The sequence below is a fragment of the Pyxicephalus adspersus genome, chromosome 7, assembly GCF_032062135.1.
Source record: "Pyxicephalus adspersus chromosome 7, UCB_Pads_2.0, whole genome shotgun sequence".
NCBI classification, from domain to species: Eukaryota; Metazoa; Chordata; class Amphibia; order Anura; family Pyxicephalidae; genus Pyxicephalus; species Pyxicephalus adspersus.
The window spans coordinates 64,275,024-64,298,727 of record NC_092864.1 but is presented as its reverse complement, the minus strand read 5'-3'; the positions used below and the strand labels follow the sequence as shown (position 1 = coordinate 64,298,727).

Sequence of the window (23,704 nt, the reverse complement as noted above, 5' to 3'; positions counted from 1 at the left end):
TGGAGGGGGAAAAAAATAAGTGTAAAGAGCATGTCATAAATAAATCATATAAAAAAAACAGTTTGTAACATTTGGAAATTGAAAACCCAAATTTGCAACAGCAAAAATGCATTATAAATGTTGCATAATTTGAAAATGATGGAATAAAAAACAGAATGAATGGAACACACAACATTTCACACATCACTTGCTTCCAGTGTAGTAGAGATAGCTGCAAGGATGAGGAGGTTACACCGTTACCTTTTTCTAAATAGTTTCTAGGTGCCCAAGGAGGATCTTCCTCTGCATATGGGTCACTGTACTCTACTACCGCAGCTTCCTCCTCTTCATAATCTTCAGGAGGTGGGGGTGGCGGAGGCGATTCATCAAATACTGGTTCTTCTGCAGGGGGTGGTGGAGGGGGAGTTTCTGAAACTTAAAACACAAAACAAAAAGGTATAGATTGAGCGACTCAATAGTATTAATGAAGTGAAGGAAAAAACGAAAGAAAAGTATGGCTGCTAAACATAGTGATCTATCAGGTTTCATCTTAAAGATGAAAGAATAGAAAATTAGGGCTCTGTGCACACACTCAATAATTGTCATTGGAAAGGATTGTGAAAAATTACTAAGAATGCATGAATGAGTTGTATATACAGCGCCGCTCTGCTCTATGGAGAATGGAGGGGGAGAACAAAGGAGCAGCACCCAGCTGTGCTCTCTCCCACTTTTATTACAGTCGTTCATGGATCCCCCAGGACGGATCCATGAACAACGTCGGCCAAGCGCCGTACACATGCCGGATTGTCCGATGCCAGCCCTGAAGCGATGATCGGACAAGAATCATCAGATGTGTGTACATAGCCTAAGAATCTGACTGTTCACTCTTTGCGACAGCTTAATTTTTGTGCTTCAGAGTAATAATATAAATGATAAACACAACGTTTTTATATTTTATTATTAAGTTAAATATTACAAACACCATACCTTTCTACAGTGGTAAATTATCATACAGCGACAACAAATGCACATCTAAACCCAGAAACAAAAATATAATATATTGCAGCTTACAAATCATTGGATGATGTGGTTGCAGTACTTTTCTTTCTTTAGAATTTTCCCTTTATTTTCACCTGGTGTTCCTGCATAGGACATCCTTCCTGTCCTTCATGACTACACCAAGTGCTTCACTGTATCTATGGGGGCAGCAATGGATATCACATAGGTTGGACTTCAAACAGGCCTGCCTTTGTTAATCTCCATTGCATTGGTGATTGATGGAGTTCTTTGTGCTTTCTTTCAAGTTCATAGAAAGCAACAGGGGCATTTCTAGCAAGATCAGCAGATACCTTCTGTACTTGCTGAGAATTTTCTAAGCCTGAAATGAGAAAAAAGCCACGCTATATAGAGGTACCAGTAAGCTGCCATGTACATTACATGTGCAATAAATGGTGTATACATATATATATGTATACATTTGCATTAAATGTTTTAATGCATGATAATAAAGGGATCCCTCCTTGGCCAATTAGTGTATAAATGCAGCAAAAAGTACATTTTGACTGCTGAGGAACATACTTGTACAATCTTGCCACAACAAACACGGAATTTCCTTTTGATAAAATAACAAATCTGTCTGATTAACTATATTTTTCTATTAGTTGTGCAGGTAGAATCACACAAACTTACTGTTCTCTTGAACTCTTGCGACAAAACCCATCAGAGGTAACTGTGGAGTTACCTGTAGTATAGAAGGGGGTGGAGGAGCATGCGATACTGTGAGAAAAGGAGATATCATTAGCATGCAGTGTAAAGAGGTTTGCTTATCACAAAGTTACAACATGCACTTAAAATGATTTAAAAAAAAACATCCGGGTATTGGAATTGCATTATCTGGTCTGCAAGAAAACTATTATAGTCATAGTTTATATATTTATAGGTATCTGAATTTTACTATAAAGTTTGTAAAGTTTACTATAAAGTTTGTAAAGAAAAAAAAAATTACACAATGTGTAAACCTATTTTTTATATTCATCTGACCTAATCTTTTTAGGTATCTACTAACTTACTCCATGTATTTACATATTGCTTAGTAAATGGAAGGTGACAGGAATAATCAGTAAACATACAGCACAAGTGAAAAATGGCCCCACAAAAAGATCACATGGGCAGAAACTAGCAAGGAGATAACTTGTAATCCATAAACCATGTAGTGCTAATTTTATTCATCCAGCATCCAGGCTCAACATGGTCTTCATACATTACTGGCATGCTGAAAAACAACAAACAGGATTCACTCAAACATTCTGAAATGTCCACTATGTACAACCTGCCCTCAAGATAACCTGACATTTTGGAATACTTTACTGTCGGGCTGGACATGCTGAACATGGACCTAAACAAGAGCTGATATATCTGCCAAATAAAAGACTAAAAGTAAAAAGTACAATGTCCTGTACTATTAGTTTTGTATTCTATAGCGTTCATTATGGTATTGTTTATTTACAATAAAAAAAAAAACTAAACAAAAAAACAACACTCACAACCCCATCATCTGTGGAACAGACTGCAAACAGACAAACCCATAAATCATGACATAATAGAACATGACTACAAGAAGTGCAGAGATGACAAGAACAATAATAGTAATAATGACAATACAATTAGACCTTTCGATATTCCCAGCACCCCTGGAAATTCCAACAGAAATCTGACCAGAAATATGAAATCGATAAGACATTATAAAGACTCATTTTGAGGAGGTATAAAATAGAGAGGCCCAATAATCAGTAAAACTGGTGACCAAGCCAATTTGGCAAACTGTTCCTTGTTAGAATTGGTGGATTTATACAAATGCAGCGATATGTTAAATAAAGCTTTCTAGGCTGCCAGGTGGGCAAGGCAGATTTTTTTTCCAATTCAAAATTCTATGCTTTTGTAGCATAAAAAAAGAGGAGGCTCAGAAAAATTGCAATAGCTATATTTAGTATCAGAAATTCAACCAAGCTCAGCAAACAAGTAAAAATGGTAGAAAGAAGATGAATGGAGGCAAGTTGGGAGAATAGAATAACAACCTCTCACCAGACAAAAATAAACAATCACAGGTAAAGAACAAAAAATATGGAGAAAACCAAGCTGAAGTTCCCATCGTCAACATCAGCTAAACCCAATCAGCTAAATGGGAAAATTCTAGCAAGTTTGGCTGGCGTAAAATAAATTCTACTTTGCCCATTTCTAGCTGACAGGGACGCAAGAGGAAAATGCCAACATGTCAGATCCCAACTGCTGGACTCTCTGCCATGCCTTGATGACACTTTGTATTATGAGGGGACATGGTGCCCTAGGATCTCCAAAGGGTAATTGTATTAATGCTTCATAAGAACCAACTACTGAAGCTTAAAGAGTTACCACAAACTGAGAACAAAGACTAATTTCCCCGCTAGTAAGTAATTTTAGAAATTCAGAGAAGATAATCAATGCTGTAACCATCAAAGTTCCAATCAATGCTGTAACTATGAAAGTTCCAAGACCCTAAGATGTAATCTTGGGGTGGCTCCAATTCACAAATGGTTATTGATATATCAATTTAAAATTATCTCTAGGAATCCAGACAGATGAATTCTGAAATATCTACAATAACAGACTGTAAGCTCTTCGGGGCAGGGTCCTCTCCTCCTCCTGTGTCACTGTCTGTATCTGCCTGTCATTTACAACCCCTATTTAATGTACAGCACTGCAAAATATGTTGGCGCTAAATTAATTTTTTTATTAATAATATCAGAGGGACCAAACTTGTTTTATTGAGGATTATCTTGCCTGTAGGGGAAAGAGGTAGAATTTTTTTTGATGCAACAAGACTAGGACCAAGCAGCAGATTAACGTTTGAGGGTATGAAATCAAGAATGTAGTTCCGGAGTCTAATTTCCAGACTAAGATAATGGAGTCTAGAGATTTGTTGCACAAAATAAAATGAAAGAAGAAAAGACAAGATGATTGGCCATCTAGGTACAATATTTTAAATTTAGCTTGGTTGATCTTAACCGAAGACTAAAGTTATTTCCAAAATAATTTAGGACTAATAATGTTTCTTGCAGAAAGAGTGTAGTATCATCCACATAAGCTATATTTGAACTTCTGGCACCTGATGGGGTAATTGTGTCGACAGAAGTTCTATCTATACTTAGACCTTGTTTAACATTAACATTACTTCCTGACAGGTCTCCTACTTTCCACTGATGCTGAACTCCCTTCAAGCCTCAGAGATGGACAAGTTTCTTCTGAAAACTCTCAGTCTCTTCAACAGGAGCACCAATGCCATGCTGCCAAGATGGCAGACCCGGAAGGCTCAGGGCATGAAGACAATGTAGGAGTTAGAAGGGAGGAGCGAGTCAGCTGTTTACAATGCTTATACCAAGCTAGGGCCCCCTTTGTAAGGGTATTTTTTGTGCCAACCTGGCAATTACTTAGTACCTGCTTTTTTCACAAAGAACGCTTATTGTTCTCAATGCAATCTGACTACGTGATGGCACAAGTTGCTTTTGTTCACTGAGTTTTCAAACAAGCTTACAAAAATCAAGAGCTTGTTTTTCAACAGCTGGTTCAGAAAAGAATAATGTTTGCATTATGTTATCCTACCATGCTAAGAATTTACATGCTAAACTGGGTTTCAAAGAGTTGATTCGCAAATGCTTTGGGATGAGCGCCCTGAGCTCCCTCAGCATCTTCAGGTAGACTCACAACCCTAACACTGTTGTGGTACAAGCAATGTTTGCATTTTAGGGACAGGTTGTCAGGAGCTTAATTGTGCACTGCAATTCAACAACCATATTTTAGACACTTTTAGCAGAATCCTCAGGCGAGGAGACCAGGATTCCATTGTAGTAAATTGAGCACGAGTTTTGTCTTGATTCTGCCTAATGAGGCTGTATTCAACGGCCAAGCAATCTTTGCAAGCATCTTAATCATATTTCACACTCTATGGTTGCCATTATCATGGCTCTAAAGAAAGGGTCCAGAGCTTCGGGAGCCTGTAGTGCCTTAACATTATCTGAGGAGGGATATTCTGTACAAGGAGTATACCACGTGGCTGTCTGAGTGGCAACAGCAGAATGGTCTGAACAGAATGGGCCTCTTAGCTGGCATAGCAGTCACACCATCACTAACCTGGTGCTCAAAAACAGGTTTGTGTAGTAAAAAAAGCTGATAAAATAGGAGGAGAGACAGGATAACCATACAGGATCAGAGGAGCTTCTTCAAAGCACATCAGATCCTGGCCACACCCTGTGGTTAACCTAATCACCTTAAAACTTAGCACCACCTGTCTACAATTTCTTCCACCCAGCTTAAAAAGATTTCTGGGTTAAACACTGCAAGCACTACTATTCCAGGTATATATTTCTTTATGCAACCATATTTCATTTAGGAATGGTTATGTCAGTTTCATATACCAGCCCGAAGTTCACATCAGACTTATTGTGAATGTATAGAGAACTCACCCTGTGAGCTGGTCAGGGGAACTTTTACAAATGTGGTGATGTTTACTAGTAAACCAAAGAAAAGGCAGGATCTAGTAATAATCACATTGTGGTCACCCCTCTCCCATGCTTTGCAGCCAAATAAAAAAGGACAGGATACATACATTATGCATATGTACTCCAGCTGTACCTGTTTAGCTAGATACCATTTTTAAACATGTCTTGATGGTGAAGAAAGGGTTCTATCATAATGCATTCCAATTCCTCAAAATAGTGGATCAGCGTGATTGCTTATTACTACTGTACAAAATGTCTTTTTCAAGCCTCACCATTCACATTATTCAGAGTAAAACATTGTTCAATAGTTGCATGACATCAGCAGCCTTAACATATTATTATACTTCAAAAGAGGCTCAAAACCAGACTCAAATGTTAAAAACCACCATAGCTGATGTTAGCAGGTTTTGTAATGCATTTAATTATGGCAAACAGCCTTGTGAATGTCAATATGCTATTTTCGCAGAAGAAGCTGGCACTCCTGGGCAATTTGGTTTCTGTGTGCAGAGCAATTTAATGAGTGTCTGCACATTGATATTCAGTATCACATTTCCTGCGTCATGTGTTTGACTTGCAGCATCAGCATTTGGTGATTTTATTCATCTATAACCTTTTGTGCTCATGAAAACATAAAGCAGTTACATTAAATGTGTGACTGTTGAGAATTTATTCTTAGCACTATTACACTTTAATTTGATATGACTGCTCAATAAAGTGTACTGACCTAGCACTTTTTTCACCCTCACATTTCTTGCAATTGCTGGCTGCTTCATGTCCCTTTTGTTTACCAGTCTGACAAGCATTCCACAGAAAAGAACAGGTGGTCTATCTGTGAGCCAGAAAGTTAAGAGTAATATTAGAGAATTAAGAGAGAGCTATAGAGGGGTAAACAAATGTAGAGTAAGAATTAAGAAGCCAGACAGATATGTGGCGGATGGAGGTCCTAAAATGCAGGAAAGCAAGAAACAAAAAGGGAATTGTTAAGTGTTCAAATGTTTTGGCAAAGGTGAGACTGATTCACTGAAGTGCGTAGTACTAAATAATCACAACACAGCAGCGTGTCTGGTCTTAAAAATTTAGTTAGCGAGACTTCAAGGGCAAGCAAATGAAAATTATGGCCATTTTCTTTCATTTTTTTTTTTAAATCTGGAACTGAGAATTACACATCAGTGCATCAAGCCCATCAATTAGTAGCAAAGTCTATAGCAATGTGAGCAAGGTAATAATTAGCTTTGATGTGGCTGAAAGTGCAGCCTTGTGAGTATGCAGTGAGTGTAGTTATGGATAACAAGCAGCCGGATCCCATTTCAAACCTACAGCTTATGATAAAAGGAAGGCATTTATGTTGTAATTTCTTTTTTTATCATAAAAGGACCAGCCCTGCAGCAAAATAAAGAATCCTCATCATTCTCTATATTTAAATATATTGTCCCTCTTACTTGTTTATAACATTGCTGGTGTTTTTCTGATTGAAATATATAAACCACATAAAATGCTATCTTTTGGTGAGCCACATTACTGTAGGCTTTGCTGTAAGAAGTCTTGAAATATAGTTCAGTGTATCTGTCTGTCTGGTATGCCTAAGTGCGCTTCCATTATGTCTATAGTGACCGGCAAGTGTGGCGGCAGACCAACAAAGCAACGGTGAATGAAGAAGGGAAAGGGGTGCAGTGCTTGGCATGCGGTTAGTGAGGACATTTATTATACTGACAGTGGTCTGGGAAAAATAGCTTCACATAGGGTAAATATGGCACCACATGGTAACAGGAAAGGTAAAACTGGTTAGTCTGGAGTAGGTGTCTTGAAATTGTGTGGATGCTTGTACAAAAAAAATAAAAAACAATATAAATATAGTCCAAATATATATATATTATTTTTTATATATTAACATTTTTTTTAACAAAATGTGTGCCAACTTGTAGGGTTACTTTACCAGACATCATATGAGGATCAAAGGGTCACTCCCTTTAATCATCATAATTATGAAACGAAGAAAACACATACCATTTATAAACATTATTTGCAAGCTCCATTTAGGACAGTTGAAGCCCCTGCTGTATCGGTAAACAAGTCTTGGCTATTATTTTGACAGGACAGAAAGGTGAGGAGGCAGCAAGAGGCAGGATGTGCACTGTATCCCTGGTACTTCTAAGTAACACTAACTATTGGGAACTAATACAAACTCCCCTTCTTTCAAAGCAACTAACATGGTAAAAGGGTTGAAAAACCTCCTCTAGTATTGTTAATGGCATACACACACAGACAGAGAGAACAAAATGGGCTTAGTCTAGATGGTCGCATGCTCCAACCTGGGAGATGCAGTTTTTGTGTAAGCAAAGTACACATTCCCAATGAAAGCCATCCGCCTTCCAGGCGGGGGTATCAATGTGTACAGCACAACTATACATGGTGCTTTTTCATCCAATGAATACATCATTGTATAATACATACAACTCCAAAATAGTCAAGATGATTTAAAGTAATAGAAGGTTTCAATATTCTGAATAAATATAAAATGCAGGAAAAATACAAAATGGACAAATCTATCTAATAAAGAAGAGCAGAAATTAGATGCAACGTTGGGAAGTGTGTAAAGAAACAAAGCAAACTGATTTGGCTGCCATGCAGAACACAAAGATCTAGCCAGGAAAAGAATGCAAGTATGAAGTGTAAACATGCATGCAAACCATATCCAAATACAATGTAAATATAATGAACCTACAAATAATATATTGTACCAACCTATTCTGATAAGAATACACGTTACATACAGCTTCAATTGACGGTGACTGGTCAGTGGAGTCAAACAGACTTCCACTGACAATTTTTCAAAACTAAAGTTACCATCAGCACTTTAACTTTATCTTTTATCTCAACTTAATTTTATCATTTTTACAATTAAAGAAGTTTCAGACGTTTTCTTGAAGAAATGTTTGCAATGTCCACTATTTTTATTGTGCAAAACCCCTATAACACTAATTGAATAAAACATTATATAATTCATTTAACGCCTGACAACCAGTTGCATATAAAAAGTTACCAGAGATGTAGTGGATTGTATGATGTTTTATATTAACTTATTTTGGTCATATATATCAGCCAAAGCTTAATCACTGTAAAGAAGTATTAGATCACAAAATTATTAACTAGCATAAGCTAAAACAATCTTTTATTGACATGGTTGCCTACCTTAAGTTAATAACAATAAATAGACATTAAAAAAACATTTTAGAATATAAAAACGTTTGTATTTAAAAGGTTGGTTTTGTCTGATTCTCCAGGATACTTACTTGCAGATGCAATAAATTATGTCAAATAAAAATCACAAAAATCAGATTTGCTTGTAGGACATAAATAAAAAAGGTAAACACCAAGACTGGTGGTAAATAAAATACAACTACCCAAAAATACCGGGGCTATACCTACAAAACCTTTATATAATTTCTCGATTATATCTAAAACTCCATAGTCCAAATTTCACTGGAATAACCCCACTTATGCAGCAAAGGCAATAGAGAAGGCACAAAAAAGCTCAAGTGCTATTGAGAATAGATTGCTACAGTATACTTGGTTGCCATTGATTTCTTTAATGACAACCAGAATGAATGAATAGGTCACATTTACAGGCATGTGAATTTGGTTTGTCAAAATACCACAGAATTGTAACTACAATCAGAACAAAATTAAAGCAGTGAACAACTTCAAGTAAATAACTCCTCAGTACGTTGCAAAAGCAGTAAAATCAGAATTGTGTAAACCATTCTATTTTAATTTCTATATAAATGTTGTACCATAAAAAGGGAAGCATCTCTGGTTTCTCGCAATCCCTTACCCTTGCATGATCTGTTGCATTCAGTCACTTACCTGGATTTTGGCTATAAAAGGGCCCTCCGTTTATCTGATTTTGAAGGTTTGGCTGTGAGGTCATAGATGGAGGACGTCGATATGGAAGAGAACCTCCTATTGTTGGTGGAGTGTGCCGTGACACTGGTCTGTTCATACTGTAGAACTGAGCTGGGTGACCTAAAGAAACAAGTGGTAGCAAAGAAATTGAGTCTAACATGAAATAAAACTCAGTAAAAATAATTGCTTTAAAAAGTTTTGTGTAGTTCAATCTTTCCACGATACCATAGGAAACAATACAACTGGAATTGTGTTAAGATATTGATACATACCATACATAACAAAACTATTCTAAACACACATCCAAAACAGCACTATGAATGGACATCTCAGGTTGTATTGATCATAGTAACATAAATCAGAAAATCTCCTATACTGCAATACAAGATTTACATTCATTACATAATATATTTACATATTTTTTTTTTATTGGTATTGTTCACCCAATGAAAAAAAGATGGAGAAATTTCATGTTGAACATAGCTAACATGGAACATTCCTATTCCATTGCTACATTACCTTTAATTTGCCACGTAAACAACCTCTTATCTCAAAATGATAGAGGTCATTGTAGCTGAAATTCAGGAACTGATTGAAGACATTATAGCTATATGCAAATGTAAACTTTGTTTACTTTGTTGAGCTTTACAGTTTCCAGTTTTACCTGCCTGATTTCTGGACTACAAAGTTGAATTAGGACTCACTGGGGTCATCTTCCTAACTTTTAGAAAGACCTAACCAAGAATAACAGAGGCACAAGTCTTTCAAAGATAAAGCTGGTCATTTAAAGCATGCATTTAGCTGCTTTCCTGGAACTCCACCATAACATCTGCTAAAAATGTGCTCTCAAGTTTATATAGGCTGGCAGAATATATGAAATGTTACCAACTTTTGCTCTACCATTCCTACAAAACAGCACCGCAAAACACTTCAATATTACTCAAATAATATTATTTGTAGTACTGCATACCAATAAAGATTGTCTTAATAACATAAATACTCTATTTGGAAAGAAGTAAAAAAAAAAAGACCTAGGAAGTAAAGATAAGCACCCCAATACAAAACATAGAGGTGGCTTTCTGATGTTTTGGGAACTTGTGAGCTACAGCAGCACAGAAAACTGTAAAATGTCTGCAGCATATTATCAGAGATTAGAGAAATATTGCATGCATAAGCCTGTAAACTGCATTTCAACAAGGATTCAAGACAAGTTGTAGTGGCTGCTTCAGCAGTTCATGCAAAAACTCCTGATAGTTTACAGGACCTGAAAAAACTTTTTGATAGAAACAAAAAGGCAGCTTTACTACGTAAAGAAAAAAAAAATGTCCTTACTGGATTGTTTCATGATTCTGCTATTCTACGATACCCTATAGTGTTATTTAAAACGTGAGGTATATAAACAGATTAGCACAAGCGTAGTTTCATAAAAAGAAAAAACACACATTTTGGCTGAAGCTTGGTTTTAATCTGCTTTTGGACAGAACATAGACGGGTTAGGTAACTACTTCAAGTTTCCAGCTGTAGATTTCCCTGCACTTCCTGTAAGAAAAGGAACTGACTGGAAATCTGTCCACCTGCGACACCAAAAAAATACATTATAGTGGCGTGGAAGGGGAAAGGAGAACCTTTCATTCAGATACTATGTCCCGGTCATGACTTTTCCTTCACAGGGACAGAAAATGAGGGAACATCTTCCCAATGGAAATTGCTGGCAAAAATTTAATCTCTCTTCTCTACTTTAGTCAAAGCTTAAAAAATATATCTACCTTACATAAATCTTTCAAAGATTTTATTTTCAATGGCTTGGCAATGCTATATTTTTTCATTTGTTCATCATATACAAATCCAACAATTACACGGAATACTAGTCAAACTGTACAAAACACCCAAATACAAAACATAAACAATTGTATAGAAACTTATAACCAAAACTATATTACAATATCCACTTTATGGCTAAAAAGAAGCATATATCTCTAGGACAGTATATATATTGTGGTAACTAAGTTGGTTAATAATATACATAAATCTGACAAACTAAATGTTTTCCTAAAACCATACTTGAGCTTAGAAACATTTAAACTGAAAACACAAAGTGTGAGATGACCCCATTTCATTCAAATCACCAAACCACAGTGAGCCACCATGTCCTGACAAAGAAAAAAAATGTGCACTGCAAGCTACATCACTATCGATCAAGAAGATTGAACAGTTCTGGCTAAAATACAAATTGGAGATATACTGGCACTACAGAATACAACATCCTACACAGATAACTTTATATGCACTGAAAATAACAATATATGTATACTGGGTAAACATTAAAACGTTTGATCATTTTTTTTTTTTAAATAAGAGGATTCTTTAATACATTGGCACCTTAAAGAGACCCTGTCACCATCTTAAAAGTTTGATAGTAAACGAAAGAATATTTTTTTAAATGCTTACTCACATACTCTGTGTATATATAAATACATATATTATATTTTATATATATTTTTACATATATTTAGTTTCAATATGCCTAAAGAGAAACATACTAGCACAGCCCCACTTTGCATGTTATAGCCCTCTTTTTTTGGGGGGGAATGTCCAAATACTGTGCTGGCATTCCTAATCACCCTAGGAAACGTTTCCTTTGTCTGCTGGGACTGCTGACATACAAATATAGGGTCATATCTGCTGACATCCAAATAGTGGCACCCTGGAGAAGGCTCTGGAGTTCTGGATGTCCAAAAAGTGAGGCTTTAACATGCATAAAATGTTAAATTCACACATTTTTTTAGGAAGCATTTTGTTACAATTAAGAAGATGGTGACAGGGTTCCTTATAAGTAATGTAGATACATGAAGTTAGTTTTACTGAAATTTACAGATATTAGATGTGAGCTCCACGTCACCACCACACTGTTACACACACTCACCTGTAGGAGGAGCAGAGGAAACAGCAGGGGGAGTTGGAGAGGTGAAACCATCAGCAGGGGGTTGAGCTCCTGCAGCAGCATCTGGGGTAGTTGAGGAGGGAGGGGCAGCAGCAGGAGCATGAGGGATAGGGGCAGGTGTGGAGGTAACAGGGATGGGAGGAGTGCCAGCTGAGCCAGCAGGGGCTACGTGGAGAGAGGAAGATGTGAAGTTAATATAGAAAGCATGTTAGGTGGGAATAGAAATGCTTTCATGAAGCTCAGTGTTAGGAATTTAGTCAACAGATCTAGGTACTGCCATCATTCACAGCCAGCAGTGGATGGAATTCATGCAAAGGAAAAGACGGATTCATTTTTCTTTTTCTTTGAGAAAACATACAGTGAATTGTGAGCACTACCGACTGTCATTACTAAAACAGGCACAGCTTTTGCCCTGCAATGGTTACCTTGTGTTATCTATGAAAGAAATGGTCAGTGCCATTCTGCAGGATACAACTATATACTACACAACAAAAATACTAAAGGTAAATAAGCATGGATGTAAACACAGAAAAAGGGAAAATAAAGCCTGGATAATGTCAGTGATGAATTAAATCAACTAGATCTCTCCTGGGATTTTTGCAAAAATACAAAATGACATTGGACATGACAGTTGTATTGTATTTGGCTAGCAAAAATACTGGATTAGCACTAGCAATAATTTGGATAATTTATCAGTCAACTACACAGTGTGAAACTCTAAAACCTACAAGAGGCAAGGGTCAATTGTTATTGCAGAAAATATAAACAAGTGGAAATAAGAGAGAGGCTACCCCGTATACTTAATTAATAATTTAATTTACCATACACAGCTTCTTACGCACTAGCACTTAACATGTCTATGTTCAGTGGTTAGCTCTCTGGTTTTTGCAGCGTAGGTCCCAGGTTCAAATCTGGGCCAGGACATAATCTGCATGGAGATTGCAGGTTCTCCCCGTGTCTGCGTGGGTTTTCCCCAGGTACTCTATTTTTCTCCCACATTCCAAAAACATGCAGTAAGGTTAATTGGCTTCCCCCAATATGGACTATGTATTAAAGACATATGACTATAGTAGAGGCTTTAGATAGTGAGCCCCTTTGAGGGACAGCTAGTGACAAGACTATGGACATTGTACAACGCTAAGTAATATGTTGGTGCTATATAAATACTGTATGATAATTACCATTTTACATTGCTCGACAACTACTTGGCGTAATTAAATGATTATTGGACAATGAACTTGAAACAGAGTTTCAGGTAATAGTCAGCTAAATAATGAGGATTATTTATGGGTACGTTGTTAAACTGTGTGTCCCAGCAGGGCAGATAAAGAAAACCCTCTCAGAATAACACAAAAGTATTTAAGTAATAGAATGCTGGAACCTTTGTCAATGTTTATTGTTTCCCTTTCCATATCTGGCAGAAAGTTGTCTCACTAAAACAGAAGTGGGAGCACATCCCTAAATCATACATAACATAAAATCTGACAGGGGTTCTAAACTTTTCCCAATCTACTCTAAACTAATAAAATGTTTTGGGTATTGATACACTTTAAAGGTTTCCTAATATGGGACCCAAACACTTCTTACAGTTTATGCATTATCTCATTATTGATAGTTTCTATTTACCAAGGTATAACACCACAATTAGGATTATCACTGACTAGATAGGATATTTGTTAAATTAAAGATGAAAATTAACCAGAAACAAACACAGTAATGTATCGGCAACAATATGATGCTCACAAGATTTACTACAGGACATAGAAATTAAAAAAAAAAGAGAGAGAAAAGAAGCATGCAAGAATTTATGCATGCAAAAGCAAATATAAACAAAACTACTAAAAACAGCAAAAGCATACAATACAGTTCACTGGCATAGCATTTTGTTTAATGTTATCGTATTGCAAATATCACAAGACTGCCAATTTGTTTAAGACATACCTGGAAAGACACTGGGAGGAGAAGGAGTAGGGACAGCAATCGGGACACCAACACTACCACTTCCACTGTTCTCCCGACTGCTGCTCCGACTACTGGGATGACTTCCGCCACTACTGCCACTGCTGCTACAAGGAGCAAACACAGAGCCAAAAACAAATAGTGATACCTATTTAATATTCAATAAAACAAAAGGACATTGATAGGTGTCACACCATCTACTAATAAACAATTAAAAAAAAAAGAAAGTAATTAATTGGTCTGATATGCAACAGTATGAAAAAAAAAGATGACATAGTCTGCCACTTTTAAGCCTCAATCTGTTATAAATAAAAGAAAACAGTTGACTCTAAAATTGCATTCATAATAAATCGATCATTGGGCAAAGGAGACCAAGGAACAACACATTAGCAACCACGTTTTAATCTTTCAACAATTACAGTTATTTGTTACTACCAGTTATGTGAATTATTGAATTATTTTAGGATTGCTTATATATATATATATATTTATTTAATAATTTAATATAAGGCAATAGTTTTTATATTCACAGTCATGTTGTTGCCAGAGAAACACTGGCAAAGCCACCATCTTCTTGGACCTTGCTTAGTGCCAACAAATTGAAAAATACTCACAAACAAGGAGTTATCAGCAGTATGCTATATAAGTGCTTTATTCATATCCCAACACAGATGATTTAAAGGATGACAGTACCTTGATGCCTGTCACTTGACCAATATTAAGTTTTAGGACTAGTTATGACGCCTTATGACTATTTACTAGTAGTACAAAGTTTTGTCATGCTCCTCTGATTTATTTATATGGAATGTAATTAAAGCATTTACTAAATATAGCATACTGATGACTTCATGTTAGTATTTTGCAAAGGTTTTTGTGCTGACTAATTTTCACATAATTGACATGGCTCAGGTATTTTACAGGTAAAAAAAGAAAAAGATTAAAAACTTAAAATCCCAAGAGCTTAAGGGCATGATCAGACCGGCAGAGGGATTAGGCAATCCATTAGGGCTCCCCGTAGCGTGCCAACTCGCACTGCAGCTCTGGTTCTTATAGAACCAGTGTTTACAGCTTTGATAGCGGGCGGCATTGAAGGGTGCTGACTATATTTATTTTCATTGGGCTGCAGAAAGTATGTAGTGTATTCTTTAAAGCAGTTTACCGACGTGAGAAAGTGGTAACCACACCGCAACTTAATTGCCAATCTAAAGTCTCTGTGGTCAAAGACATTATCTTAGGCACTTATAAAGTACTATTGATTCGCTTGTGCAGTCTGGCACCAGAAAAACTCACCAGACTACCTCCAGGTGATTCATCTCAGAAGAAATAGTGATCCATTGCTTTGATTCCTATTGCCCAATTGCTATTGTTTTTTCCCCTAGATTAGGCTGAGAAAGAGTGTGGCTACAATCCTTTTCCTTCCTCAACGGATATAAAACTGCTGACATGTACATTCTTTGCATGTATGGGAGAAAATGGGAACCTATCAGTTATCTAACGTGGTCGGGCAGCTTCAGATAATCTTTCATTCAAGAAGGAAAAAACGGTTCTTGTCTGAGATATTTGCAAGCTTGTGACAAGTAATATTTTAATTGGTTTACAAATAACAACAGACATAAGAATCTAGTAGATGGTGACAATCCAACAAAATGTATTTAGAAATAAGACACCCTTTTAGTCTTTACATTAGATTTTATAAAGAGATTATGTAAACTGCCATTGCTGAACAAATTCTAAAGAATGCTAATTGCCTGGATGCAAAGCTTTAGTTTCAGTCATACCCTGAACCAAGTTATGTACATGATTTACACCTGAAGTATGTAGAGAACCATGTGGAGAGTTGTGTGGCAATAAACTGAACACCTGAGCTGCATACTCTTTTAAAGCGGTAATAAAGACAAAGGATGAGAACACCAACCAGGCAAGCAGTATTTTTACGGACTAGAACGGCAACAGCAGCATACCTAATCTCTTGGATAAAGGTCAAGCTTTAATACAGCTTTGAATGCTCCAGGTTTATACAGGTTAAATTGTATATTTGCATTTTTCCAATAGTGTATTTTGAAACCCGATATAGGTAAAAATAAATCACCTGACCCACCAACTGTATAAAGTAAAGGCTAAAACTGTTAATAATTTATTCTTGCTAAACATTTAAAAAAAAAGGAAAAATGTCTGTGCAAGAAATTTAAAATATCTTGGTACTACATGCTTTTGGGACAAGACACACAATAGGACTGACCTCGATGTAAAAGACCTACATGAAATTGGAGGGGAAAAGGTTAAAAAGAAAAAAAATAAATCACACACAAAAATGATAAAAACACCAGTCACAAACCATTTCTTCAAGCACAGGCAGCACTAAATACTTTCTGATGCTCTGTAGTAGTGAAGAAGCTTGTAAATGAAATGTGTGTATATTTCACAAAAAGCCCAGATTTTAAAGATTTCAAATGGAAGCCATCAAAAGCCTTGGTAGAAGTTAAAAAAAAATAATCAAGAAATTTATAGATTTCCACCTTGTCTTTCTCAAAGCAGAATGTTTATAGCTACATTTTAGTGGGTTTAGATTTTCTTCCTTTGCTTGTAAAGCTATATAATTTTACAAAAACTGAATATTTCTTTTAGAAGGATGTAGTATATAGCTTAAGTTGAGCAAAACTACAATATCCAATAATTAAAAATATTGTTTCATTACTAAAAAACAAACAAAAAAAACAGACTTGGGCCTTACATTACTTAAAAGCTTTATCTTTAAATGAAAACAGACTTCAGTAACCCGATAAAATGTGGTGAGTTGATTAAAGTAATATGTCAGCCACCATCTGGCACAGTTGCTTATATAGCTTACATATACCTGTATGTGCGGTTCCTCTGGTTGACTGAAGCTGTTCTAACAGGGCTCTGTTGCTGTGAGGGAGCCATGTTACGTGTGGGGCTGGGAACATAGTCATTTGGAACGACAGGGGGACGCACAGGCTCCAGTGTGCGATAAGGTGAGTGTCGCCTTCAAGAAGAAAAACAAAAAAGTAAAAAATAAACCTCTAGATGATATCCCGAAAATGTGGGACATTAGGATAAACTTGTTTACAGCACCACATTCCAGTCTCATGTGGGGGGTTTTATGTGCAATCAGACATCTTTTGAACAGCTTGTAAACCCCATGAAAAAGAATATAAGCATGACTGGAACTTCAATTAAGATTCACATATTTCAACCCCTTCACTGCTAGAACATTTGCAGAGCATTGGTTGAGAACTCCAATTTGTAAATTCACAAACAAAAGGGATCTGCCACAGAGTGAAAATAAAAATGTGATGTAGACAAAAATGATTTGGGAACTAGTTGTCAGCTGAAATAGGATAAGTATTGAATATTCACAGTGCCGCTCTGCACTTAAGTCATTTTCAAAAGCTATTACTTTTCTAATGGAATAAATTGGACGACAGAAGGAAGTGTAATCTGCCAGTGGCAAAGCAGTACCAGTAATGCAAAAAAGCATTTTCTTGGATTTGATTTTTAAAAAAAATAAAATTCTTCCTAGCCATAGGCGTTTTACTACATTTCCAACAGAAAAAAAATATATGCAAGTAAAAACTGTATCTTAAAATATGAATTGTTCTAGGTAACAGAATAAAGTTCTGGAGTTTAAACATAGAACAATTACTGTGGAGAATGACATGCATATACATAACATGTAACATCAACAAAGTTTAAAAATCTTTGTGGGACAATGACTTTAAAAGGCTTATGAAACATTAAAACATTTCTTTTGAAAGGATATCTAGCAAAAAAAAAAAAAAAGAAAAACTTAAATCAGCTGAAAACTACTTTGGCAACATATCAGCCAGGAAGCCATGAAGCTTGCAGTTCAGGATTCTAGTATTCCCCACCACCGTGATAGCAAAATATTTACCCAAGAGTTCCTTTGCCGGCCACTGGTGGACTAGGGGGCTTCTGGGTAGGTGGGGTGGTACGTGGCAATCCGCCCATCTTCATGTTCTGTGTACTGACCTGAATAAAAGACAATATTGCATTGAGTAAACATTTAGTAACTGCACCTAATAATATTATGGTCAGAAGTAGTTAAAAAAAATGCACATTTGGTGTTCAATATTCCTTGGACTTATACAAAGAAAAAGATAGCGGTAGTGCATCACTTAAACATTTTTATAGCCGATTATCCAGTAAGGCAACCTCCCAAAATCTAAACAATTTAAGGTAATAATACAACTACTAATAAAACATACATATCAATATAACTAGGCTATCACAGGGCACCATTGTTTTTGTTTGTTTTTTTATAGAATAATTGAACAGAGCTGTCCAATAAGAAATGAGTCATCCTTATTGACATATTCACGTGTGTTTGAACATTTCATCTTGAACTACTGTGTTCTATAAACACCAAGCTTGTGGCAAGGAGGCAGAGAAAAAGAAAAATATTTGCCTAAAATATCACCTGCAGATTGGGTAAAGGGATAATTATGTAGCATCTGCCTGAACAAAAACAAATATATTTAACTGCTTCTTTACAGCTGCGTACACACATGCAATAATTGTCATTGGAAAGGATCTTTCACAAAAAGACTGCACGATACATGAACGTTCTGCGCTCTCTCCCCTTCACTTTCATTACGATTGTTCCAGGACAGATGATGAGCGCTGTACACACATCAGATTCTTGTCCGATATCAGCCCAGAGGATTATCGGACGAGGGTCATCTGACGTGTATACGTAGCCTTAGTCCTGCATACATTTATTTATAATACATTTATGTGAACATTCTCTACTTTTATTTACAAGGTATGTAAGGCTTCAATAAAAATAAATAAAGATCTGACTTTGTAAAGCCAAGATGATGCAGCTAGGGGTCCTTTAAACCTAGTTTTATCTATAACTCACCTCAAATCACAATTGTTTCATTTTACAATCTGGAATTACATTAAAAAACTTCTCATCTACACCAAACATGTTTGATACTGTATGTTGCATTTGAAAACGTTTCTGGCAGAAATAATGTAGCCTTGTGAATAAATCCTCCTTACATTGTGCATCTTGTGATACAGCTAAAAGGAAAGAACAAATGAAGCATTGACATAACTGAAGCTAATACATGCTTGTGTCCTTCCATTTCCTGTAAATGTGTTAACAATAGGAAAAGTGTCTCGCTATGTAATGTATTACCTTTCTGGATTATTTCCTTCCTGATTCACACATTAGAGTGGTAAGTAACATTGTTTTCTTTGAAAAATCAGCAAACCCATGAAATTTAAAGAGCTGCATGACAATATTTAGAAATTGTAGTGTTATATTGGTAATGCATTTTCTGCCATCAATGCATTGCAATGTTCAACATTTGTATAATGTACCTTCAGTATTTATTTAGTGTATCATTGTACAGTAATAGCTGCCTTTTTAGTGGAAACCATATTTTCTGGCTCAACATTTTTAATAACCTTTCATAGATAAAGATTCTAGTTTAATAATAACATTATTTCTTTTGTGGCATTTTGACACTGGAAAATGTATGTATATTGGTGTTTAAAATTTGGAAAATTGAAGTTGAATATTAGATTAGAATTATTTTTATATCCGGTTACCTTAACTTATAAGACATCTGTAGAGAAATACATACACAGGGTGCCACTGCAGCCCTCTGCTTTCCATATTATTAGATTTAGTACTTTAAGTTCCTGACCTAGACTAGAGAAAAAAAACACTGTGCATACTCGGTAACATTACTTGCTCCTTATTATGGTTTGTGCTTCTAAATTCATAGATACCAAAAGAAAAGTTAAAATGTTGTCAAGTTTTGAGGTGGGAACCCAAATCTGACTGTCTCAAAGAGAAAAGAACTTAGACATTTATAGCTACAAAGTCTTACCTTAAATCTAAGCAACCACTTTACGTACAAATGAAGCACACAAGAAAAAAAGGAAAGGCAGTTAAAAGTTAGACATGGTTAGTCGGATAAAAAAAAGCAAAACGGGAAACCAGTTGTAACATTGTTAACTATTACATTTGCAACATAATCTAAACTAATAAAAAACACTTTTTAGATAACCTTAGCATTCACAGTTTTCTTTTGCTTAAGGATTAAGCCGCATACACACGCGCAATTCTTGTAGTTGGAAAGGATCTTTCAGGATCCTTTCTAATGATAAGAACCGCACGATGCATGATCGAGTGTTGTACATACAGCATCATTCTGCTCTATGCAGAAGGGAGGGGGAGAGCGAACAAGCAGCACCCTGCTGCGTACGTGCTCTCCCCCTTCCCTTGCATTAGGATCGCTTGTCGTTCATCGTCTGTGGATCCTCCAGGACGGATCCACGGACAATGAACGACGTGGGCTGTACACACGCCAGATTCTCGCCCGATATCCACCTTGAGCCGATTACTGGGCGAGAAAAATTGAACGTGTGTACGTAGCTTTAGTCTACACAGATGTTTTTCCCCATCATTTAACCTTGTATGAAATCCCCTTGCATTCCAATGGGCTAATCTACACCAGGACATTTACTTGAGGCACGCTTTTGAGCAGTACAGAGAACGTTCCTTGCAATGTAGGGTATATGTGGGAAAATGCTTCCATTGAATTCAAGGAGGATTTTACAAGCGCTTTTAATGAAAGCTTCCATTGAAAACAATGGGGGATTTTATAACCGTTTTAAAACAGGGCTTTGGAATCTGGAAGCTTCCTTTAATAAGGAGACTCCCAGATCTCCACCACCCCACCCGGGGGAATGAGTACAGGGTTACATAAATCCCCTTACTCATTCCCTGAAGGGTTAAAAATGTATGAAAAAAATAAGACAAGGCTTTAATGTTGAAGTATTTTATTGAGTATGTGTGTTTTGTGTAACTTAAATTTTTTTTTCGGGTTATCCCACAATGAAGGGCTGCATTCATAACATGAGAACAGCCGTGGGGCTCCTGACAGTGAGGGATCCCCGGGCACTAGAAAGAAAATGAGGACAAGTCTCCCCATTCAACTCTAGTTTAAAAAACATCAATTTATATTTTGGATCATTTTAAATTTTATATATATATATATATATATACACCTCTATATATATATATATAAATAAAATACTTTAGAATCACTTTTAGGTTAGCCAACTTTAACAGAAAAACCTCCAAAAATGTACCAACTATTCTATAGAATTTCAGTATTTAGAAATTTATAGAAAAATATATGTATAGGATATAAAAAATTAATGCTGCACATCAAACAAATACATCATTACATTTATCATCTAACCAATAAAAAAACACTCAAATACAAACCAAATCAGGGCCCTGTATTAGTGAATTTTAATCGGAATGTAAATATTGCTATTTAAAGTTTTTGTCCAAGTAACTAGTATTCAGTGATCAATGCTAAATTATCAACTATTGTACTCAAACATAATTAGTTCTTGGTTTTAATACAGGGCCCCATAGCGGTTTGGACTTTTTATGAGAGTAGTTAAAAAGGTATATAAGCTCTAAGCATACTTTTAAAATACATTTCCCACATATATTTTTTTCTTTTTAATTTTATAAGCTAAGTATTAAGCTATCACTTGGAAGTGGGGGTTTTTGTGGATGTTTTTCATCAGTTTGATTGTGATCCATCTTGTATTTTTTTAGAAATAAAGAATAATTTAATATCTTCTAGACAAGAACAATGGGACAAAGAACAAATGGTTAGTGAGCGACCCCACTAATTACAGACCATAGCTCAGTAACATCCTGTGTCACTTCCTAACCTTCTGCCTGCTCAGTTGACTATGAAATAATATCCTTCCTGTGCCTACCCCATCCTAAACACTTATTCTTTCAGTCCCCCAAAGCTTGAAACATATTAAATCAATGTCTTTCTGTTCTGCACAATAGTTACAGTGTTTTGTTATACTTTTTCCTAACAGATTTTTTGTACCACCATTTCTTCTCAGACTGCTTTCTCGATCACCTACAATAGAACACACATTTTTATAGAGTTTGGCAGGAAAATTAACATTTTTGAAAACCTTTACAGAGGTATTTTAGTGCTGAACTCTCTATACAATAAAATCTATAATATAAGATACCCAGCAGATTATGTGGCAATAACACAATACTATACTTATTAAATCAACAAATTTGCACATAAAAGGAATTTGACATACCTTCACCCCATGTCCAGTGTCATCAAGGATTGTGTAGTCAATAGGTTTCCGAATGTAACGGACCGGTCTTTCTAAATTAGCTGGAGCAATTATTTTGTGCGTCCGAGAAGTGTTTTTGTTAGTAGTTAGGATGCCAATCTCTCTTCTTGCAACTTTTTCTTTATGAATATCCACAGTCTAGAAATTATAGCAGTTTATCATAAGGTAATAGTAACTTAAAACTACAAGAAATAATAGTTTAGGAGTTCTTATTAACCATAACTATATTGGCTACCTTCAGTACCTAGAATAGGTAAATAAAATACAAGCTTAACAAACAAACTTTAATGCAAGTAATAAAAGAATTGCTGATATCATTAACTAAATAAAATGTACTTGTTAATAATGTATATAAAGCTATATAGGACTGCAAATATTTTGCAAGTAAAATAAACCTGTAGAGAAGTGTTCATTCCTAAATAAACTGCACAAGAACTGGTACCGGCACCTTCCATTGGATAGTGGACAATGGGATATTCTACTATCAAACATTTACATATCTACACAAAAAGGAAAGGGGGACCAAACCCAACTCGCATATAGATTTTTCAAATGATCAGATGATCAAGTATGATAATAAAACCTTCTGACCTGGTGGATACCACAAATCTATTAGAACATCAAGATGTCAAAATGGTGTATGGACACATGGAATTCAGAAGTATATGCTGTATATGGAGCCAATGGGCTGGGGCAATATGGCAAGAGGTTTGGAAACCTTAGGGTGGAGTTCATCTTTCTCCTTCATCCTTGCTGGGCAGTACTTATAGGATGCGGAGTGGCATCCACCTTCGGTGCATGGTAACTCTTTGGGAATGAGCTACTCAATGACACCTGGATATTGTCCAAACCTGCAATAGGTGACAATACAGTTAAAAAAATCAAAGTAGTTCACTTCTTACCTGTGATATATGATTGATGGAGGATTCCATCCTTCTGAGCTGAGAGGCCTGAATATCGAGCATTTGAAGGACATTGTTGGCCAAGGTGTTAATGAGATAAGCCACGCTAGCTAAGGACTGTGTTGTATAGGCTTTGGTTTCTTCGAGTGCTCTTTGCTTATCTGCAGACTGAAAGTAAGAAGGTCACATAAGTAAAGTCATATTTAAAAATGGTGTTCACCTTCATATCTTGATTCAAAAGCTTCACCCCTCAATTTTACAATTACTACAGCCTTGTATACCTTTGCTTGATCCGG

The 23,704-nt window shown here is 36.0% G+C and overlaps 1 protein-coding gene across 22 annotated transcripts in view; it reads right to left on the bottom strand.

Annotated features, from left to right (window-relative positions):
• The window catches only part of ABI2 (abl interactor 2), a 43,996-nt gene that overhangs the window by 4,257 nt on the left and 16,035 nt on the right, over window positions 1-23,704 (bottom strand). The window contains exons 2-12 of one of the 22 annotated variants that reach the window (XM_072418761.1): window positions 23,409-23,576; window positions 22,468-22,644; window positions 20,199-20,216; window positions 18,227-18,324; window positions 17,168-17,317; window positions 14,296-14,417; window positions 12,337-12,519; window positions 9,375-9,533; window positions 6,235-6,339; window positions 1,669-1,755; window positions 241-414 (exon numbers count right to left, since the gene is read on the bottom strand). In XM_072418761.1, the coding sequence (XP_072274862.1) occupies window positions 241-414; window positions 1,669-1,755; window positions 6,235-6,339; window positions 9,375-9,533; window positions 12,337-12,519; window positions 14,296-14,417; window positions 17,168-17,317; window positions 18,227-18,324; window positions 20,199-20,216; window positions 22,468-22,644; window positions 23,409-23,576 (1,441 nt within the window). Of the gene's footprint in view, window positions 1-240; window positions 415-1,668; window positions 1,756-6,234; window positions 6,340-9,374; window positions 9,534-12,336; window positions 12,520-14,295; window positions 14,421-17,167; window positions 17,318-18,226; window positions 18,325-20,198; window positions 20,217-22,467; window positions 22,645-23,408; window positions 23,577-23,704 lie in introns of all 22 variants that reach the window. The other 21 variants (XM_072418760.1, XM_072418767.1, XM_072418762.1 and 18 more) reach the window with 21 other exon arrangements.